This window comes from Polyodon spathula, chromosome 16, assembly GCF_017654505.1.
Source record: "Polyodon spathula isolate WHYD16114869_AA chromosome 16, ASM1765450v1, whole genome shotgun sequence".
NCBI classification, from domain to species: domain Eukaryota; kingdom Metazoa; phylum Chordata; class Actinopteri; order Acipenseriformes; family Polyodontidae; genus Polyodon; species Polyodon spathula.
Genome location: NC_054549.1, coordinates 29941587 through 29964378, shown reverse-complemented (window position 1 = coordinate 29964378; position 22792 = coordinate 29941587). Strand labels below are relative to the sequence as shown.

General features: G+C 37.7%; 2 protein-coding genes across 2 annotated transcripts in view; both read left to right on the top strand.

Annotated features, from left to right (window-relative positions):
- LOC121328479 (sodium-coupled neutral amino acid transporter 3-like) overlaps positions 1-931 on the top strand; it is a 29815-nt gene extending 28884 nt beyond the window's left edge. The window contains exon 16 of the mRNA XM_041273164.1: positions 477-931. Within this exon, the coding sequence (XP_041129098.1) occupies positions 477-581 (105 nt within the window). The 3' untranslated portion in view covers positions 582-931. The remainder of the gene's footprint in view (positions 1-476) is intronic.
- An 8815-nt stretch (positions 932-9746) lies between these two features.
- The window catches only part of LOC121329128 (guanine nucleotide-binding protein G(i) subunit alpha-2), a 66622-nt gene continuing 53576 nt past the window's right edge, over positions 9747-22792 (top strand). The window contains exon 1 of the mRNA XM_041274504.1: positions 9747-10613. Within this exon, the coding sequence (XP_041130438.1) occupies positions 10496-10613 (118 nt within the window). The 5' untranslated portion in view covers positions 9747-10495. The remainder of the gene's footprint in view (positions 10614-22792) is intronic.

The following is a 22792-nucleotide window of genomic DNA, read 5'->3' as shown; positions in this document are numbered from 1 at the left end:
TTAAAGCTCCTTGTTCCAAGGCATATTCAACCACGATGGGCTTGTGCTTCTGTGTGCATGTTTTATGAGGAAAAGGCTTGGTTACAGATTTCCACCCCCAGCGTTGCAGTTGCACACCCCTGGTGATTTATTTCTAAAACTACCACTGAAATGTAGTCTTTTCAGGTACGGCCCCAATTAGAGAAAACAATTATGATGAAGTTAACCTGCTATATAAGTATCGAAGCAGAAAGAGCAGTACAAATGTATACAAAACACACATAATAAGATACCGGGCAGGTAAGCTGGTTCACCGTCATGTAGATGGTATAAAGTAAACCTTTAAACTACTTGATAGTTTTTTTGTCTGATCCATGTAGCTGTATGCATTATAAAATCACAAAAACCAAGTCTGTCTAATTCATACTGTACCATTACTGCTTTTGGAATTGAATGTGATAATCCACTTATTCTTTTATTTGTTGTTTGTTTTTCAGGCTGCGTGCTTTGCAGGTCTGGGAGTCCTGTTTATGATAATGAGCCTGAGTTTCATCATCATTGACTGGACTACGGGAAGCGACAATGCTGGCGGTGGCCACTAGGGGTTAGAAATATCACTGGGAAGATGCACTAAAGTGGAACCCTCGGATACGGGACTGTAAAATCTCGGCTTTGCAAATGGATCAACCTACCCTATCTCAATGCCTGAAATTTTAATTACACATTTTACTGTAGATAATAGAGAAGAAACTACAAGGATAAACCAGCTTGATTCTATTTTTTTTTTCTTTTTGGGAGGGTGGTGGGGTGGTGGTGAGGCATGCTAATTTGCAAAAGCACATATTTACAAACATACTTGTTTCTTCAGGTCGATATGATTTTTGTCAGCCTGCCAAGTCTAGGAATTCCCCATATATAAATATAAGCTGGTATTAAAGCAGTTTAGGTTTTCTTGCTCTGTGATGTTATGACAGTGATGCCAAGCAAACCTGTATACTTCCAGTTAAAGGGTATGGGGGTACCCAGTTTGTTCATGCTAAAACTTATGATAGGGCTCAGACAGACTTTTAGAAAAGTGCAACTCTTCACAACACCTTCCTAATCCTAACCCCATGTTAACCCTAATCCCTATAAAGTATTGCTAATACTGTACAGACACCAATGATGCACAGTGACGTTTTATATCAGAGCTTATATAAAGGCTGAAATGATAAGTTATTTTACAAGTAGAACTGTGAAAAGTATAACTCCTAACAAACGTGCATACAGTCAGCCCGGTCTCCCTAGCAAAACAGTACAAAACAGTGCCTTTAAAAGATTGTGACTTTATTAGCACACATCATAAGATGCATAGGAATTGTCAAATCCAAGTTGATCCTATGATTAAAACTGGGGTGAATTTGTAAGTAGACAGGTGGCTTAGGTACTGTCGAATTTTAGCTTAAGTGACAACGCATCCAGTAACTGACTCTCAGTGTTAATGTTTTCAGTGCAATCGGGTTAATACATATTAAAGCTCAATGTGCTTGTCTCTTAGCTATGGCACTTTGAACAGAATACACCAAATACAGAACCCTGGCACTACAAGCAGATTACAGTAAACTACAACATTGTTGTTATTTTAATTCCAGCCTTGGAAAGCTGCACTTAAAAAGTGCTATTCCTAAGCAAGAAGCCTGTTTATATTTTACCCAGTCCTATTTTAATAGACAATTTGTTGGGTTATTTTTTTTTTTTTATTGCTGTTCGCAATAGAGGATGTTACGTCTATTGTATAATTGATTTCTTAATTTATAGACATGGCTTTGTTTAGGAGTTTTATCAAACTCTGTAAAAACTGGCCTCTTGTTAACTATAGTATGTTTTAATTCACCAAAATATGCATGCACTTCTAGAAACTAGCATTGCGTTTTTTTTTTTAACTTGGGTGTTTTAATTATTTTTAATTATTATTATTATTATTATTATTATTATTATTATTATTATTATTATTATAGCTATTTAATGGTGATAAAATGCAACCCTGATGGGACAGGTACTGGGACAGGTAGAACCCGAGAATAATCTGAAAGTGTTTCCAAGTCTCCAAAGCTGTCCCTTGAAACTGGATTGTGTAAAATCCATTTATTTGGTTCCAAATCTCATTTTGGATCCAGATCGGTTCAAATGCTATTTGTACAGGTAAGTGGAAACAAGTTCAAACTGTGTTAAAAACCTGGAGCTGAAGATACTGGCCTCAACTGGGGAAAGAGAGCCGTAAAGTCATTATTCTACTCCTGCTGGAAGGCTGCAATCTCAGAACTCACTTTTTAGAAATGTATAACATCACACATTCCACTACTAAAATTTCATAAGCCATTTAAAATAATATTTTTAGTGTTATTATACTCATTTGGCCAAATCACCTTTGATGTTGACATGTGACTTTCTGATTTCTATATTCCTTCTAAAAGTTTACCATTGTAAGACATAGCAAAGTGTAATAAAGCATAGTGATAGCAAGGTATGGTAAAGAATATTATTAAACTTGGCAAACCAGGGTAAACTCTTGTAAATGCAAATTATAACCAGTGGTGTAGTCGAGGCGGAACGCGCTGTAACGCTGTTCCGGTACTTTTTTCTATAGGTACAACCTTGACTTAATAATTAACTTTAGAGTCTTTACCGATTTGTTATGAAAATGCTTATAAAGCTCCTGACTGCTGACAGCTTCTTTCTATACCATGCCATTGAATAGGCATGAGGAACCAAAAAATCTGATTCCCTACGTGCCACTTCCGATGGTACACGAATTGGAGTCTCCGATAACCGGCGCATATTTTAAATGTTTACAGAGTCAAGTCACACACAACTGTCTGATTCAGTCAGCCGTCCTTGTGATGCAATGAAGAGAACATTAGGAACTTGTATTGCAAACTACAGTACTAAAGTTTAAGAAGTCCAACAATTTTTTTAGTAAACACGATGACGAAGACAGCTGTGAGCAAAAGCGCATCCTACGACTGGCCATAAACACTGGTTTAAAGCTGCTTTGTGTATTTGGTGGGAGAGGAATGAGGTGGCAGTGGGCTGGATTTTGTCCATGTTTTCCTTGTGTCTCTGAATTAGCTCGGTAGGTTGATCAAGGGCAGCGGTGACATTTTTTTTTCAACACCCCACCAAAAAGTAGGCTAATCGTGTTTTTTAAACCAGTCAAAAACCGCACTTCTATTTAAGATGTTATATATTTTACAAAAGCATACATATGTGCTACACATTTATTAAAAAAAAAAAAAAAAAAAAAAAAAAACACAATAAACTAATTGATTAATTATTTGCTTTGTTTTTTTTCTCACAATTTACAGTACCAGAACCACTGTGTTTTTTTTTTTTTTTTGATGAGATCAAATCTAGTAGGTCCTTGAAAATGTATTCAGAATGTAGTGTAAAATTAGGCCTACCAATTAAATGTTACCTGAAGCTCCATGAACAAAAAAAACATTAATTTGTGTAATTTTTGCTTAAGAAAATCTGTTTTTTGCTGTTCCGGTACTTTCTGATTTAGGACTACACCACTGGTTATAACAATGGGAAAAGTATGATATAATTCTGTGCAAAAATAACGTAGTAAATTTTTATAAGGGAAGATTCCAAATTATGATAAAGGCATTTGAGATATTGGCTTCATACTTGGTACACACAGTTTGATCATGGGTATTGTACAAGAAAAACGAACCGTTTCGTCTCGGTAATTTCACAAAGTTGCTGCTGCTATAGTGAAAGGCTCTTGAGGTAGTGACTTCATACTTGCAGTGTTGTGCAGTATAAACAATGTATGTGCTGGCGACCTTGACTTTGATCTCTAACCTCATACGACTAAGTTTCTTGGGAAATTAAGCAGTACGTTTTGAGTTCTTGCCTCATGGTACACAGTTGTAGTCTTTGTTAAGAGTTGCCATTCTCACTTGTGGCTTTTTTTTTTAGTCCATTCTAATCCAGGAACTTTATTCAACCAGCTCCCTGATGACCTAATTGAACACCTGTTAACACTAAAGACCTAATTGGAACAGGGCTCTGGCCTGCTCAATTCAATAACCGAGACAAGAACAGGGCCCCAGGCCCGAATGGACTGAAAATCCTCAAGCGAGTACTGATCTATACACCAAGGGTATAAAAATGTTAAAAATGAGGGTGAATAAGTAGATAACAATTGTATGTATTTGGGCTTACACAACAGCATTTATAAATAATGTATATAAATGCAAACCCTTTATATTCCTGTTACATGTCTAGCTTGTATAGTGTAAATAGCAATTAGGGGCAGTTTTAGACTGACAATAAAACAAATGTAGTCATTTTTAATGGTGTTCAAGCTTGGTTCTGTTTATTGTTCATTTAGACAATGCTGTGGCATACTTGTGTTTTTAGATATATATATATATATATATATATATATATATATATATATAAATATATAAATAAATTAGTATATTTAAATATTTTGAAATCACCATATAATGGAGTGTCCATTGTGAATGCGTTGTTCTAGTTATGGATGAAAAAGTTCTTCAAGTGCAAATGTCTTTCTTTATTGGAACAGTCAGACTGCAGCTTTGCATTCAGTATACAATACTGGAGCACAGTGCTGAAAGTCCTTTTAATTTTGTTGAATTGCTCATTGCTCCCCACTAAACTTTTTTCATGACCCTACAAAACAAATGAATAGCAAAAGTTCATAGGTATACAAATTTATTCAGTGATACGAAGAGGTAACCCATAACCAATATTTGTATTATTGATGGCAGATGTAATGTTTCTAAGACACTGTGATTAATATGAAATAGATAGACATACCACCTTTGGAAATGTGCTCCTTTACTAAAACTCATCTACAGATCAATTGGCTGCACTTTGGATCAGTTATGTATATCATGTAATGTGTGGTCCAATGTAAACAAGCCTGCCTCTTCATTCCAAGTGGCCTCAGTGTATAACTTGGTCACTTTGTGGTAATAGAAAGCTTTCTTGTGGCCCTCACCTCTCTCACAGCCCTGCTGAGGGAGAGTTACATTTCCTCCACATAAACAAAACACAATGTTTTGTTATCGATGTGCTCAGGTCAAAGGTACGCTCTTGCCCATTCGTGTGTTCTGCTCAAACATTAACCAGCAGTACTCCCCACCACCAAACCCAGATGTAAAGACTTTGAAATCAGCACTGTGCATTCTGGGTTATTTAGATCAAAGTCAGCATTGCTGAGAACTTAGAAAAAGGGAGCTAGCCAAGGACAGCAGAGGGTAGAGAATGGTGTTTTGGCAGGGGTTTGGGGCGCCACATAGGGTTTATTAATGTAACTAGCTTGCATTATTTTACATAGTCATTTACCATCTTTATTTGGCTTATGTGATTTTTATGACCACACAAAAAAAAATTAATGATTACAGTCCACTTGTCTGTTCCCTTAATTGAAACCGATTCAGACACTCTTTTTAATCCACTTGGTAAGCAAGTGTTCAACTTATCTGCAGTACAACTGCTGTACACTTTGCACTCACATCATAAAGATCATGTATCAGCATGTGGTTTCATGTGCATCCAAAAAACTGTTTCTATAATCATTCACTAACCTTACATGCTAGCAATTACTCTGTACCCAGTTGTTTGTGCTGCTGCGTAGCCATCGCTAACTGTCACCCATTGACTGACAGCTCCCAATGAGCACCAGCAGAGAGAACCATTGGCTAACATGTTTAAATAAACAAACAAACCAAAATACCTCCACAAAACTAATTCAAAATAATGGTCTTCTCTCAGAAACTATGGCTCACACAAGGAATGTCATTATCACCATAGCAACTTGGCCAGCTTCATCTTCAAGTTGCAAGAAAACAATCTGTAACAATTTGATAAAACAATATTTCCAATAGAACTGGGCAGAGACATGAAAAATGCCATTTTATGTCAACCAATGTAAAGTGTTACACATTGGTCACAAACATGTAGGAGAAAGACCTTGATGTTGTATTAGACTCATCGCCGTCAGCAACCAGACAGCATGGGAAGCAATCAAAAAAGCAAACAAAATACTTGAGTATAGACAAAAGGTGTATTGCTTAAATCAAAAGGTTATGATGAGGTTGCCCAATCCACTGGTGAGACCACACTTCAAATTCTATCACTTCTGCTTCCCCCATTACCAAAAGGACATTGTGGGCCTGAAGAGAGTTGAATGAAGAGCAGAGTTGACAAAGTTAAACCTAACAAATACTTAACAGCTGGTTTCACAAGACCACGCATTTAAACTAACATTGACAGTCCAAGATTAGCGCTAATAAGAGCCAGTGAAACAGTTGGAAATTAAAGAGTCTAACATGATGCTCACCACACAGGGTCACATCGGACTCTTTTTCAGCACTTTGTGACCAATTCACGCACAGGAGATGGATAGTAAAACGGGTGGTAGCACACTTTATTTTAAACACATAAGAACAAACAAAACAAAAATCTAGCTCTACTTTGGAGTGCTGACTACATACATCAGGAACCTAACTAAATAAACAGGACAGCTAAGCTGTTTACCTGTTAAAAACAAAACAAGCATGAAAAGGTTCACACAGTACCTTTCGTTATGACACACATTGGGTGCTCTTCTCACAGGAAGGACTCTGAACAGCCTGGTGGCTCTACTTAAATACTAGCAGTTGGCTTTAATTTACAATACGAACCAACTTTTAAAACAATTAACACATAATCTATCAATTAAACGTTTTCATAATGGCAGGGTGATTTTAACCCCTTCCCTGCCACAAGAGTAAGTAGTGGGGTTCCGAAAAATACAGCGTTGCACGTCCCCACGAGTTCTTACAGCGTAAATAAATGTTTACACTTATAACTTTAAAGTCTGTTTCAAAGCTCTTTTCAAAATGACCGCTCCAGTGCACTGACAGTGTAAGGATTATTGCTCACATTGTCAAACAGCAACAACAATAATCCTTACACCAGGGGTCTCCAATAATGGTCGTGAAGGGTTGGTGTCCCTCCTGGTTTTTATTCCAACTGCACTCTAAATTACTTAATTGGACCAATTAAGTGCTTATTAGAAGCTTAATTAATCTAATTAATTAATTTTGTGTACAATTGGAACAAGAACCAGGAGGGACACCAGCCCTCCAGGACCAGGATTGGAGACCTCTGCTTTTCACCATCAGTGCACTAGAGTGGCCATTTTGAAAAGAGCTTTGAAACAGACTTTAAAGGTTATAAGTGTAAAAAGTTGTCAGGATGTTAACAATGAAAAGAAACATGACAGGCACTTTAATTAAACAGTTGTAACAGCACGTGGGGATGTAGAATGCAATATTTTTTGAAACCCCACTACTTACTCTTTAAGTGGAGCTAGGATAAAGTGTAGGAAAAACTTCATATACAGAGAGTGGGTTCTTTAAGACCCAACGTGACAAAATGTTAAGCTCAATCAGTTTCTAGGATCCTGACAAGCACTGATAGGCCAAATGACCTCCTCTCGTTTATGAATGTTCATATGTTTTTCAAGTCACTGCTGCAGCTTTTCAAATACAATGTTCTTACTTCTTATTATCTCTAGTAACATTATTACTGGTGCCCCTGTGCTGGTAATCTTTTAATTATTTATGTGACTGTTCCCTCCCCAATTATTCAAGATATTCAGATGTTCAAACACCACTTACTTTGAACAGAAATGTGCTTAGTCTTGTGGTACCTATCGGGCTTCCTATTAGATAAGATTTCTTATAACTTATATCGATAATAGAGAACTGATGAGAGAAACTAGTGCGGAAACCTACACTACATTGTGGAAAAGGATCTGGAATGCTATTTTGTGTCACAAGAGGGCGCTTTTGAATTACCAGAAGGAACACAGTTGTCGCTTTTGCCTGTGGCTGCTTGCAGGGTTCTTCCTCGTGACATGTAAGCACTATTCACTGTCACTGCAGTATACATGAAGGGGGCTCTGGTAGAAGGGAGTGGGGTAGGGAGTATTTGCAAGGGACCCTCAAATAAACTACAGTATTATGACTTGAATAAGGTTTTTTTTTTTTTAAACACATAGTCTAGCTACGTAGCACACATATGTCTATGCTTCATTTATATTGAATAGTTAGACCCTAGGGTACACAATCTGTACCAATGTTTATATACTGTAAATATCTATTTCATGCCGCTTTCGGGTTCTGTTTCCTTGTAACTATGGTTTGCACTAAGTAAAGAGAATGCAGAGTAAATAATTAAAGTAAGCAGACTGTACATTAAAATATATGTGTAAATATGTAAAGAAACTACTGGATCTAAGCTTGCTACGCCTAGTAAATGCCGGTACAGGCTACAACAGAGTAATGTAGAAATGGAAGACTAAACCCAGTATGTTAAGGACTACACTGTATACTCATTAATACAGTACCTTCGGATGACACGTAAAACCGAGGTCCTATTGTAAGTGATTCTGCAGCAACAGTTGTTGGTGCACAGTTAACCCCCAAGTCTCTGTAAGTCGCTTTGGATAAAACCCTTACAGAAATGTCCTATAGGATCATATAGTGCCACTATAGGACATTATGGGACTAAAAAGGTTTTTAGAGAAATCCTAAAGGATTCTTTAAAAAAAAATATCCTCCTATAGTACTCAAAAGGGTCTCCCTACAGTAGTACTATAGGACACTCCATAGAACTAAAAAGGTTTTAAAGGAATCTTATAGGATATTTTATAGGACTTGACCAATTAACTGTAGGACTTTCTATAGGTTATTTCCGTAAGGGTAAGCGTCTGCAAATTACCAATTCATACTATCAGTACACTACTGCAATATACTAAGGGCTTCGGGAAATGGACAATCAACAGAGATCACAAAGCATCTGTGCTCACATAAAAAATATTTATTTTGAAGAACATTCTGAAAAAGTGTGGCGTTTGTATTAAATATCGTCAGTGTACAAAAGGCCTGAGCTAAAACTAAACACATTCCTACTAACCTGCTGCGAGGTAAGGCTGTTTAGTTGACAGAGTGGCCGAGTGGCCAGAAGGCAATGGCAAGCAGGAGCGGCACTGCTAGTTTACCACCCTCTGCATGATTAAAGATCAGAAGACATCTGCTTCACGAGGACTGTAAAGTTACCGCTCTGGTTCAGCTTTCAGGAAAAGCCTTTTTTTTTCTTCAAATTTAACCAGAGCTATCTAAGCACTTTCTGTACTGTGGGTCTAAATCGGTAAAATGGTAATTGTTAAAACTTGTCAGATATAATCTAGCCAATAGAGGGATCGTGGTGACTGTCCTACATGACCGCTGTTTGTCCTAATCACATGAAGGTACAGCTGCTCCACCTGTGAAAGGTAACAAGCATATGCAAAAAGAGAAAACAGCTGTGCAACCTAATTGCATTTTGTTTGAGTGTTTCCTCTGGTTTATTTATCAAGGCTTTGACTGGATACAACGGTTGATTCAGAAAGCATAATTAATACAATATTACAATAGTATAATGGTATATGTACATACATGGACACTGGACTAAATACACTATCTGTATTGTCTCCAGTGCAAATACATATTTGCCATTTTAAATCAGAAAGAACAACACGTTATACTGTTGCTGCAACCATATCAGTCCTTCAGTAAATCTGTCGCATTGAGTTCACCGATCAGTTGCCAAATGCTAAGAAAACTACAATTACCATGAGCACTTACTTGGTTGCGGTGAAGGTGGGCGTTGGGCGGAGGAGGACTCTGCAGGGGGGTGTCTTTGGTGAGTTCGTGTCTTTTTGAGACTGAGAGGAACTTCATAACGGGTCGGGTGTGGCGACAACAAAATATTGAAAACAAATCAAAACTTGATTTTTGAATTGTGTTGCATTGCGAGCGGAGCGACGCGACTTTTGCAGAAAAGTGAGCCAACGGGCAGCTGCATGTGACCTTTTTGATTTAATTTGTTTTTCTTTTTTTTTTTTTTTTTTGTAAAACCATTCAGATTTATACTGTCAACTTACTGGCGCTTGTAAATCAACTTTGTTTCAGTTCCATATTTGTTGTATGCATTTTTGGAATTAAAGGAAAACAATAACTTTTTTTTTTTATGTCTAAACGTATTTATTCTCAGCAGTATCAAACAGCCTGTTGTATGTGTTTTTGTACCGCTTTTCTTTTTTTGGAGCAAAAACAACAAAACCAAGTTCTAGCATAGATTTTGGAGTTTATGAATGGAACACAATCTGCAACGTGTTGGGAAATAAAACAACAACAAACAAACAAAAAAAAACCTTCGTATTTTGTGTTTTTTATTTTTATTTTTAGAGGACACGGGAGCAAACGACTACAAAAGGGACTTTTTTAATATCAAAAGTGCATAACTGAGAAGAAGAATCTTCCAGTCTGTGAGAGATAGGGAGAACATATCTGAGGGTTAGGAAGGGACTGGACTATTTGTGCTTCATCTTATTTTGATATATTATATTTTATAACCCTCTCGAGTAGTGTGTAATTGTGTTGGGTGTGTGTGTGCAGTCGGAACCATGGGTTGTACCATAAGCACCGAAGATAAAGCCGCATCTGAAAGATCCAAAATGATTGATAAAAATCTGAGAGAAGATGGAGAGAAAGCTGCCAGAGAGGTGAAACTACTGCTTTTAGGTAAGGATTCCAAACCACTGTCAGTGTTGTACGTATTTATCTTGCAGAAACGTGCATGTTGGTTTTGTACTGATGGAAAAACAGACGGTTGTTTTTATGCAATCCATGTAATGTTTTTTTTTTTTTTTTTTTTTGTGTTTTCACTCGATAGCAGAAATGATCTCATAGGTGTAATGGATTGGTCTGGAGAGTTGACGCAGAAATAGGAAAACAAAAAAACATGCCTCGAATGACAGCATCTTCCAGTACTAAGCGGTACTATGACTCTACTGTATATACCCCGTTTGAATACAACACTGGTCATACTGTATGCAGCAAGTGAAGCACGGTATTATGCATACATTGTAGAACACGGCAATAACATGTTGAGCTTTACTTCAGTTGACAAAATCGGTTTTATACTCGCTTATCTTAGTGTATGACTGTGTTTCCATAATATAAGCGAATACATCACTGTTTAACATTGGTAAAATGTAAAGGATTCTGCTGTCCCGGTATTATACGAGCGGTGATTGGAATGCTGACAGCACTAGGACGGTTGTCAGTCACTTCAGCCCAGGTGAATATTTATCACGAGAGGTTTTTGATGACATGTTTAATTTAGATCTCAAGTAAGGCCACACCTGCTTGGTGAATATAAATGTTTTTTTTCAAATTATACCAGTGAATTGCTAAACAACAATGCGATTGTGTGCAGATTATTACTGCTATCCTCAACCTCGGTTTAATCATTTTTAAGCAAAAACACCAAACATTTAATTTACCAGGTTGTTTAAAAAAAAAAAAAAAAAAATGCACTAACAAGGCGTAAATATGGCTTTGCAAATTTACCATAATATCTAATTTCTTCCACTGTCAGCTGCTGTACTTTAAATAAATTTGGTCTGAACAGATTATACACCTTTTATATAAAAATGAATACAAATTATTTCCTTTACATTTATAAATTTGTATAAATTTTGGCTAATGCCTTCATCCGTTCTACTGTTAATACCACAGGATGGTTAGATTTTGAAATGTTTGCCTCTTCTGGCAGAATGGACAAAAACCACATTAACATATAAAACTAGAAGCAGCTATTTGCAGGTAGGAACAGAATTTTCTTGTTTCTTGCTGTTTTTTTTTTTAAATTTAGAATTCTTATTGTTAAAGTTGTTTTATTCCTAAATTCAGAAAACGTCATTTGGGACAAGCACTATCTAAAGCCTGGATTTATCTTTACCTCTGGATAATCCTAATTCGTTGGGTCTAATTGATTAAATGCCTAGGGCTAGTGTGGAAAGTTATGTTAGGAGCCCTGCCAATCAATTTGTCTCTTTGGGACTACATATTAACAGTAACTCTTTTGCACAGTGCCCTTTGCACCTCATTGACAGTGTTATGACAGCATAAGCCACCCATGGTGAAGATGTTAAACAAACCCAAACACAGCCAGCAGGTATGACTCCTGACAGCACTGCAACAAACCGCTACCCTTGAAACCTGGTGCTTATGTGATCTTGAACCCTGTATCCGTTTAGACGGCAAGTTTCAGTATTAACAATGGATATGAAAAAAGACTAGAGTTGAAAGCTAAATGCTGCAGCTTGAAAAAACCAACCCTTGCCAAGAAAAAAGGATTTCAGAATGTGTTGTTTTGATACAGGCCCCAACTTTGGTTTAAGTAGCTTCCTCAATTTGACTCGACTGTTGCTAAGCAATGCACACCCGTTTAAAGGGACATTGCCTTGCCACAAACACAAGGACAACAGAGCCATCATTCTGGTATTTGCAAATAGAACTCCCATTTCTTCTTCTTCTTCTTGCTTTTTTAAAGTCCATACTGGACACCTGGAATGGCAAACATTATATGCACTTAAAGTATTCAAAACTAGTCTGCATTTAGTCAACAATGACAGTGTTATTTGAATGTTGTTACTTGTTAATTGAATAGTCACAAGCTGAGAAAGTGGGGGGAAAAAACACATTCTACAGCCTTGGAAAACATCCAACGTTTAGAGGTTAAAGCGTATTCCTGTTTGATTTTGTTTATCTCGTTAGGCTTGATATGTTTATTAACAAGAAGTCATATATATCTATATCTATATCTATATATATCTCAAATATTAGTTGGAGGTGAACTGTAGAAAACAGTTAAAGAAGTCAGTTTACTCTATTAGGCAGTTGTACTTTTTCAGCAGCACTTGGCACCAGGTATATGCATCATAGTCTTTCAGACCAGGGAAGGACTGAAGTAAAGCTGCTTCTTGTTAAATGCAACACCTGTGCAGTGTCATTTCTTGAGTATTATTTGAAGTTCCAAATCAGCACCCCAATGGCTTCCTGTTTCTCGCCCTTCAGCTTCAAAGCTCTGGATTCAGTTGGATCATACCCTGTGATATGGTGAAATTACTCTTGATTTCAGGATAATAAGCAAAATACTAGAAAACAAATACATTTAAAGTAATGTGTTAATGTTGGATTGGTGTAACTCTACAGGGGTATACTTACCTATGCCCAGGGCACTGGAAGAACCTCTCTTTTTTCCTTTGATTTTTTGCCTATTGGCCAGCAGCTTCTATTTTTGAAACTGTTCCATTTATTTCCTTGCTGGTCTTTTTCCACCTTTGGGTTCAGCAACAACACTACCAGAATTATTTTGTGCATTGATTTGTTTAAAGACCTACATTTAGGGAAAGGCATCTTACAGTGAAGCACTATAGTCATAAAACATAAGGTAATTTTAATGAATATAAGTTTGTGGATTGTTTTGAAAGAAACCATGTTGGTGTTACTTGAGGCCTACCTGGTCTGTGCTCTGCTTTCAAAAAAAAAAGGAGAGGGACAGACTGTGGGGCAGACTGTCCTTGATCCCTTCCAGCCCATAGGAGGAGTCGGCGCATTTACTTTTATGTCAGTTTGTTTTTATTAAAGGATTCAATGTGCTTCTCAAAAAGTTTTAACAAAATAATAATTAACTGGATTATGAATGCTTATGCTTTGTAAAATTATATTTTAATGTGTTCATGATAAGGAGTGTTTTGAGGGAATGCTGGGATTGCTCAGGCCTGTGTATTCTGTTTCCTGGCAGACATGAGGAAACCTCAAGTACAGACCTGTGTGATAAAGCTAAGCTAAGTCTCCTAGTGTTATAGGTTCAACTCTTAAGGGCTGAAAAAGTTGAAAGTTGTCAAAAATGATACCATTTCCTGTGTGGCTTCCGACTATTTAGCACTGTTTTTGTTTTTAGCTTTTATATGTCTCTGTATCATTAATAAACTGACCAACCATTCAGCTGAAAATAAGCGAGTCGTCTGGAAATATTTCATCCTGGGCATCGGACCTCCGCAACATACCCATTTCAAATCCATATACTGTAAATGTGAAATTTGTTACATCAAAGTAAGAGACTAGTATGACTGTGACAACTCTAAGCAAATGAATAGATTTTTCCTAAGCTAAAATAGCTTTCAGAATACAGCTATTCAAGTGTGAACTTTTAAGCACATGTATTTACTCCATGCCGTTTGCTTTTCAGACTAGGAGCATTAAGCGGTGATAAAATGATTTAGAGATTAGAAGTAGAATAGTAATGAATTCGAAAAACTGAACTGAATTTCAGAAAGAAGCGCTAAAGACGATATTTTAGAGTTTTTATTACTATTACAGTGAAGACATGTGAAAATGAATTTGACTTCTGTGATTCAGTAAGTTAACATACTTACAATGCTACTGTTGCTAGTACTGTAGGAGTGGAAATTTCCCTTGGCTCTATCCTCACGCCATCTGCTCTCAAACTTTCCCAACCACTTGATCCCCTCCCACCACACAAACACACACATTCCTATATACTGTATACAAAATAAAAGTAATTATTACCCCCTAATAACTAGTACCCCTGAACAAATTCAAATTTTCTACACCTGATCATGCAGCATTTGGTATGATACTTTTTCATTATTGGAAAGTGTTTTGAAATGACCTTAAGTGGCTCCTCTCTCTGGGCAGAGGAGATTAGCGCAGAGACCCATTTAAAGTCTATAGATTGACCCAGAGCTTTTCCTTAACTGCAAAAGAATATGGACTTTTTTGGCAGCGACTCCATTTAGGTGCCAATTATCTTCTGTTACTTTCAGCCTAGTGCCTTTCCCCCTGTAAAAACATGACACTGACTTGGTAACAAATAATCCACATTTTTGGCACTTGCTGGGGACCTTGGGACTGGAATGCTTTATTAGGCTGAACAGCAAATGTTAGAATTTAGACTGGGGCTATCTCATGCTAAGACTTGTGAGGATAGTTGGTAAGCTGAGATAGCTGTGCTTCCCCAACTTCTTATTAAGATGTATTCAGCTGTAACTTTGCAGTAGTGTAGATACAACAGTTGTACTTAGCAAGCAGTACAGGTTTCACAGTGTGTGGTATGTGGGCTGTTTACAGTTAAGTGTTCCATTTTATAGTATAGTTCCTTTAACCTTGCTACGCAGTCAGGGAGATGGGTGAAAATTCAATAACCAGAGCAGCTTGACCCAGACTGCCACACACCAGTTCCATACCCTAATACTGTATTACCAGCCAGCCTTTAAGATGTACAGATTGAGTCATTGGCCCTCAACTAATAGGAACCCAATTGCTAACTACTAAATCGAACGGTGCAAACCATTTTGTTTATGGGTATTTCTGTTGACCGTTACCTTTTACCATCCAGTTGCTTGCAATGACAAAGCAGTCTGGTCTTTGCTGCCTGTAATCACATTCAAAAGTGGCAGTTATTTGTATTAATAAGTAACAGAAGAGACCCTGGGGTTAATCCTGTCTTGTAATTGCAGTTTGCTGATTATAAAGAATGTGGATTTATTTCATGTATATGATAAGTTGTTTGTGTCATTAACTCTTACGCTGCAGCACACTGTCGGGTTGAAGAGCTGGAACTGCAGGCAATTTCTGAGGTTCCCTACTCTGATTTATTTACACCCCTTTTTATTAATTTATAATACGTTCAAGTTTATTTAGTGTTACAGAACACCCCGCAATATTTCACTAGGCTGTGTGCAAAAAACAGAGCATGAGCTGCCGATATTTATTATACCTGAATTTACGTTATCTGAAATTATGCCACATCCTGTCTCCATTTGGGGGTGGATGGTGTTCAGTCTGCTTCTACAGGAAATTACCTTTTTTTTTTTTTTTTTTTTTTTTCCAAATGCATGAATGCTGTAAGCAAAGATCTGGGTCACAGCACATCTCCCAGCCAATTCAGCCACTGTACTGTCTGTGGTAATTGTGAACAGGGTGTAAGCAAATGAACATAGCAAACTGTCACCAAATAATGACGCAAAATGAAGATAAGATATATAATTTTATTTGTATTTATTTATTTTTAAAAGAGATGTCAAAATCCCCAAATGTGGCTTGCAGTGTTAACACTTTTTAATGCATCAGTATGATTCTTAAGCAACCAGATGTTTCTGCCATCCTGTTTTTAGTCCCATCTGTCTTTATAGCTGGATACAGTAAGCTTTTAGTTGGAAGCAGTCCGGCTACAATGTGGAAATCAACCCCCATAGCCTGTTGTACAGCTCTAATTGGAGAAACTTCCCCATTCTTTCCTGCCGCCTGTCCTTGAAACACTGTGCTATATTGCTATATTGATTTCTCTTTTTATATCCCTGGTAATGAGCCGTTAACTCTGTTTCACAAGGCTGAGTTAGATTCTAAACTGAATCTCATAGGCACTCCCTTGTTCTGGGGCACATCTAAATGCTGGCTTGGAGACCAGTCATTGAGAGCTCTGTGTTCTTTTACATTGGAGCTGAGCAAGAATGTAAATTTGTGGTAGAGCATGTCAGTCAGGTATCTGGAGCTGAAGGACAGGGAGCAATCTGGCCAAATTGTTAATGCTAAGGGATTGGGAAACAGTGTTCTTTAGTAGAGTGAAGCTTTCTCCCAGGTTTTTCTATCTTTGGAACATGCTTGCACAATGTAACCCCTGGAAAAGAGATCAGCAGAGAGCGTACCTGGCAGCAAAAAGCATCAGTGAAATAAGATAACTGTAAGCTCCTAGATGATTTGCTTATAACATGCAATTGAATTAGCCTAGGAAAATTATCCTAGTGTCAAGTTTTCAAAAATGCAGTAGTGGTAATTTCTTACAGCTTTGGTATAAATGTTGCATTGTACAAACTGCAATAAAAATGCCATATTATACCATCCGGCAGCGCTCTGCTGGGGTTAAGCTGTGTTGCCACCCCTGCCTTTGGTGTTTTGTCTTCTGTAAAATGGGTGAGGAAGGGAGGAACTGTTATGTTTCGGGTCTTTTTTGACAGATGTTGGTGCATGCAGTGTTATCATATTTTAGCTGCTATGCACTGTCTAGCTATGGTGATAGAAGAGTGGTAGAGTGCACCTGAACTTCAGCCTTTTAGGAATTAATATCAAAACCCTTGATTGCTTCTCACAGTTTCAATAAAAAAACATGAATGAAGCACTGATCATAAACATCTAGTTTTGGACATTCATTAAGAGACACTAGTTGCAGGTAAAGAGGCTGATCTGTTGCATTCTTTCTGTAAATACAGATAATTTCTTCTTTTATTAATGTAAACTGGAGAAATGAGGGCCAAATGTCCAAATTACCATGAAGGTCATCAGTAAAGGCTTAAATAAGCTCCTGTATGATATTCTGCTCTCATTAGTACTTTCCAAGTGCTGAACACAGCCGTGCAACTACTGGAAGAGTAGTATGGTAACAGCACCACTGGGGGTACTGTAAATACCGCATTGTTATTGGTTAGGATTTGGGAGAACTGAAAGAATGTGGTAAAGTGTTCTGAGGAACCCTCCACATGATGTGACTTGCATAACCCCCTAATAAACAGAGTCTCTTTTGGCTTATGGTGTTTCTACAAGTATATGCATTGTGACCATAGAACACACTGATTGTCTGCAGACGCAGCATGTCACGCCAGTCAAATGGCTTTACGCGTTATACTGGGGAATGTGTAATGTGTAAATTTCGGTGTTTACAATCAACACAGGAGATTGTGCTACTGTACACAGTTTTGTGTTAAGTGACTCAACCCTTTTTTTTTTTCTTCGAAGACTGGGTAACCCAGTGTGTTATTCCAGAGCTGCCCTTTCCCCAGCCCGATTTCCTTCCCTGTATTTTTCCCTGTTAAAAGGCGTGCATCACAGAATGCTCCAGCTGGACAAGGCAGTGCTGCATGTGTGTCAGGATTGTAGATGTTCTGTGCAGAAACAATGCCTTTTCCTGTAGCAGATCTGCTCACTTCCTCTTTGGGCTTATTTGCAGTGGCAACTAAGTAGTCGAGGTTAACCCTTTAAAGGCAGAGGCAGGAAACGGGCCCACCCATCCTGTGTTGCTTGGCTGTGCTCACGAAGAGCTGCAGATCTAATTGGTTAATTTGCTAGTACTCTCGTTATCTCAAGTGGCTGTAACTGTAGCTCTGCTGGTTTTGTGGGATTTAACATGCACTTGTGACTCTAGTAAACCGTCAATGAAAGTGAGGAGACAGGAGACATAAAACCAGTCCCTTGCATTTACTGGTGTCCTGTTAATTGTTTATGCAGAGTACCTTTTGTTGGACATTCCTTTTCAGTTGCTGGCTTACAGTGATTTATAATTAATTGTATAATGCTAGTACCGTCCTGTCCAGTTTTACTTCTTCTGGATCTAAGAACTGTACTTCCTGGCCCATAGATCCTGGGTCACAGTTTAATAAATGATCTGATACTTTTTAGATGAACTACTTATTCGTATTTGTCTGGGGCATGAACCAAGGAATAGAATCCAGCTGTACTTTTGCCTACTGAGACGCAGATTTAAGACTTTCATTTACATTTTTTATTTTTTTTAAGTGTCCTATTCAAGACATCACAGGCACAACATTTCTGTTAACTGTCGTTTTGTAGCATAAAACACCTGCCAATCGGTATGAAAAGATTATAAAGCAGTGATTATGTTTGTGATATCTTGGATGTAAGGAGACAGACAGAAGCAGACTTTCAAGAGTTTATTTGTTAAGGTTTATTTAAATGCAGAGCAGCTGGCACTTGAGTGTTCAGTGATAACATTATTTAAATCTGAGTGTGGCAGTATTTTTCATTCTGTCTCCAGTTTATTTTCACAGTATCTTCGGAAGTACAATAGCCTATTGCATTTTGCGCTCTGCAGCTGTGGATGGCCGCATGTTCTTGTAGCATGTTTGAAAACTGATTCCCCTTGAGAAAGAGATGGGAACTACCCATTGGGAAGTTATAGAATGAACAGCATTTCAACTGGCCTGGTTCTAAATAATCATTTTATGATTGAGATGATAAAAGCCATAATAGTAGTACAGTATTTCAAGTTAGATTTAAAAATGTCACATTTTTCAATTTGACAATTTTTCATTTATTATATGGAAAGGGGTATGCAATTCAGTATGTTAACTTAACGTTATTCAGTAGGTTTAATTTGACTTTCTGAAGCAAAATTAGTTAATTCTATAGGGTGATGCAAAACTTTTGTCCATAGCGGTACTTTGTCTGCTTGCTGAATTTGCTCGTACTGATTTGATCCCACTGCTGAGTTTTTGGTGGTGAATATTGTGCCACTTAAGATTTCAAGATCCTGAGTTCCCAGTTCCAAGTCTGTTGGATCAGGTGATGGAAAGACCCCAGTACTCCCATGTTCTGGAATTACTAATAATTACTAATTTAATAAAAATTGTAAATTTTTGTACACATTTTGGATGTGTGTTATGTTCTTGCGGAGACATTCTGCCTTCTGTGCTGTGGTTGGGGTATTCTACATTGATTAGAGGAAAGGGAATTGTGTGTTTTGCGTCAAACAAAAAATACAGAAGTGTTCTCTGAATTGTTCCAGTTTGTGCTGTGGCTGCTAGTTTTCAACAGGAAGTGATTGCTCATATGATTCCAAAACGTTTCTATGGTGAGGAGAGAAAGCAGAACAGTGTGTGCTCAGACATTTATTTATTTATTTAAGTCTGAAAAAGTGGTATACTTTGCAATCTGAACTGAAACTTTTTTTTTTTTTTTTAAATATATATTTTTTATATTTTTTTCATGTATATATTGGTATATATTGCAGATTGCTGCGTACCGCCCTGGCGGGGGGGGGGGGGGGGGGGTGGTGGTGGTTTGCAAGCTTACAGCCAGTGTTGAAAGACAGTTGTGGATGCAGCTGCTGTCTCTTCTCACTGTAGGCTCTGATAGGCTCTTGAGAGGTTTTGTTTAGACCTTGTATAATGTTGCAGCTGTTAAGGAACGTGGCCATCCCTGTGGCAGTGTCTGAAAATACTGCACTCTGCCATTTTTACATTTTGTTTTTTATTCTGCCTCCAATGATGGAATCAAGCATATTTGAGTGCTCAAGCACTATTTGAGTACTTGAATGCTAGTCCAATGAGTATTCTTGTGGATTCTCACAGATGCACCCAGTGGAGTAGCGAGGGAGAGTGATTTAACTTTCAGGAAATACCTAGATGTAGCCAGTTCCCTGTCTGTTTTTTTCCCATACAGGAGAGCTCAGTGGGTTACAATACTGCGGCCTGTTTCCCTTTGACTTCCAGAACATGTTATAGGAACACACCACTGGTACCTGTGGAAAAATGTTCCAGCAAACAGCGATTTAGCAGCTGTAACTCATATTATCATGATCTTATTTAAGGATCTAACCAGTTAAATCAGATCGTAAATCTCATAATCTCAACCGTATCTAATCTCGAATTTCAATCAGTTATGTGTAGTTTTTGCCCTACAGGTAGCATACTGAACATGCTGTCTTTCTAGGTTTTGAATTTTCTGTTCCACTTTATGCTGATTAGGAAAGTAATAATCATTAAAACGTTGACGTCAGAGATGGAGACAGATAAGAGACTGTATCAGCAAGAGACAGCATTTCAAAAAGGAAAATCACAATAACTTGGATTACAGATGTGACCCATGGTGAAAAAAAACAAACAAGAAGGCATTTGTGATTTTCAAGCTCACAGCAACTGTTTTGTTTCTGACAGTTTTAGCTCAGAAGTTTTTGTATGAGATCTACTTCTCAGAGCGCTACTGGATGGGTAGGTAATGTAATACAACACAGTAATGAATTATACAGACTTTTCCTTTTGTGGAAATGGCCTCAAAGAACATTGGACAAAATTTTCAAAATGGTGATCTTTCAATTCTGTAGGGAATCACTCCATGAATTCATTGGGAAATCTAAATAAGAAAACTGAATTAATTTGTGTAGACATGCATTTTAGGACTTGATTTCCATGTTGGAAAAACCTTTTTACAGCGCATCTACTGAAACTTAAAGAGCTACTGTGCATTCTTTAGGGTTTGAAATACTGGTTTGTATTCAGATATAATGAATGAGGATAGGCCAAGGGAATACAAATGGAATTATTTTATAGTACATGCCCAAAACAACAGTGCAATAATCCAGTTCTCAAGTTTAATTGAACCCATGGCAAGGCTTTACAGATGGTAGCATGTTCCAGTTTAAGATAAATTAGATTCAGAAGAAAGTACTACCAATATGTGTAAAGCTTACCTTTAATTTATGTGAGTGAGGAAAGCTTTGAAGTCCTGCCATTTTGTCACTTTGATTTGTGCGGCAGTTCTGCTGTTGCAGACCTAAATAAGGGAAGAATAAGTGTGTCTTGGAGACTTGCTCCAGCCTGTGAAGATTGCCATTGTCCAAATTTGGTCCAGTGGACTAGGAGCAAAAGGCCTGTGTAAATACCACCCTATATCCTTCACTGTTGCCAGCAGATTGCGACTAATGAAATATTTCCACACTTGTGTGTTGGTTAAATCTGGCCTCCTAAACCTCTCCAGACTCTTCTGGGTTGTGAGAAGTGGGACGAGTAGCTGCTGGCTCCCTCACAGCCACTTCTTATTGTCTGCTTGCAAGCTTAAACCAGAGGTCAAGAGCAAGTCCTATACATTATGAATGGGGCAGCTGCCCTTTGAATGCACGACAAAGAGGAACACCAAGGCTGGTGTCGGCGAGTTTGGGAAAACTGCAGTTTCATAATAAGTTGAGGCCACCTGCTGGGATTTGAACTGGCTGTGGTACTGTACAGTATGCTGCAAGCCCTGTCTGAGGCTCAACAGTGTAGGGGGAGTCTTTCAAGTGTGAAGTGAGGGCCATGTCTCTGAAAAGTCTTGGGCTACACAAATACCACCTCTCACAGCTGTAGAGGCAGCACGTACCGTACTTGTTGGGGATAGAAAATAGAGACGCTCCTAATCCCTGCCAGAATTTGATATTGATATATTTTGATAATGTTTCATTCCTCTCAAATCAGTTTGTATCCCAGATTTGTAAACCCATTTCAGATAAGAGTGTAAAATCCATTTACATAAAGCTCTGGACAGTACTGCATAATCTCACAGCTAGCAGGTATGGGGGAAGATTATTGATCTGTGAGTTTAATGAAAGGTGCCACACTACAAAACACTGTTTGACATGATTGCTTGGTTGGCATAGGATTTAGACATGGGCTCCATCGCAAACAGAATTGTATACTAGGATACCTTTTATTTTTTTATTTTTTAACCTACATGAAACCCAGCAATTTAGCATTGTGGATTGTATATCTTTTTCATTGTAAACATTTTTTCCATGATCCCTTGAACAAAGCAAGCCTCAGATTGCATTTGGTTTACAGCCATGTTTTTGGTTCGTCCCAGGCTTGTTAACAGCTACAGGGGAGCTGACTTAGATAATGATTTGCTGCCACCATGGTGTGTTTGAACATGTCTCCCTAAAAGTTGCTTAACATGATTTTGTTGGTTTGCTATTTTTAGGTGAAAACTTTCAGTTTGTGAGTCTCCACTTATGTTACAGCATACTCTATTTGTTATAAACACATAAAAGGGCTTTTCTTGCCCCCTATTAGTACTTACAACATCATCAACCACCATTATCATTTTGATATGCAGATATTTTAAGTATAGCAATGGATGAAAAGTTTTTTGCTGCTTAATGGTTCCTGTGTTGCAGTTCATTCTAGTTGCAATGTGACCTACAGCACAGGTAAGCAGCAGTGTATTCATTTTTTATTTTATTTATTTTTTTTTATAAATTTGGCATCATGAAAGACAGACCAGTAAAAATGCTGCTAACCAGTACTGTAAAAAAATAACTTTGAATTGCAGGCCTTGTTTAGTGTTCT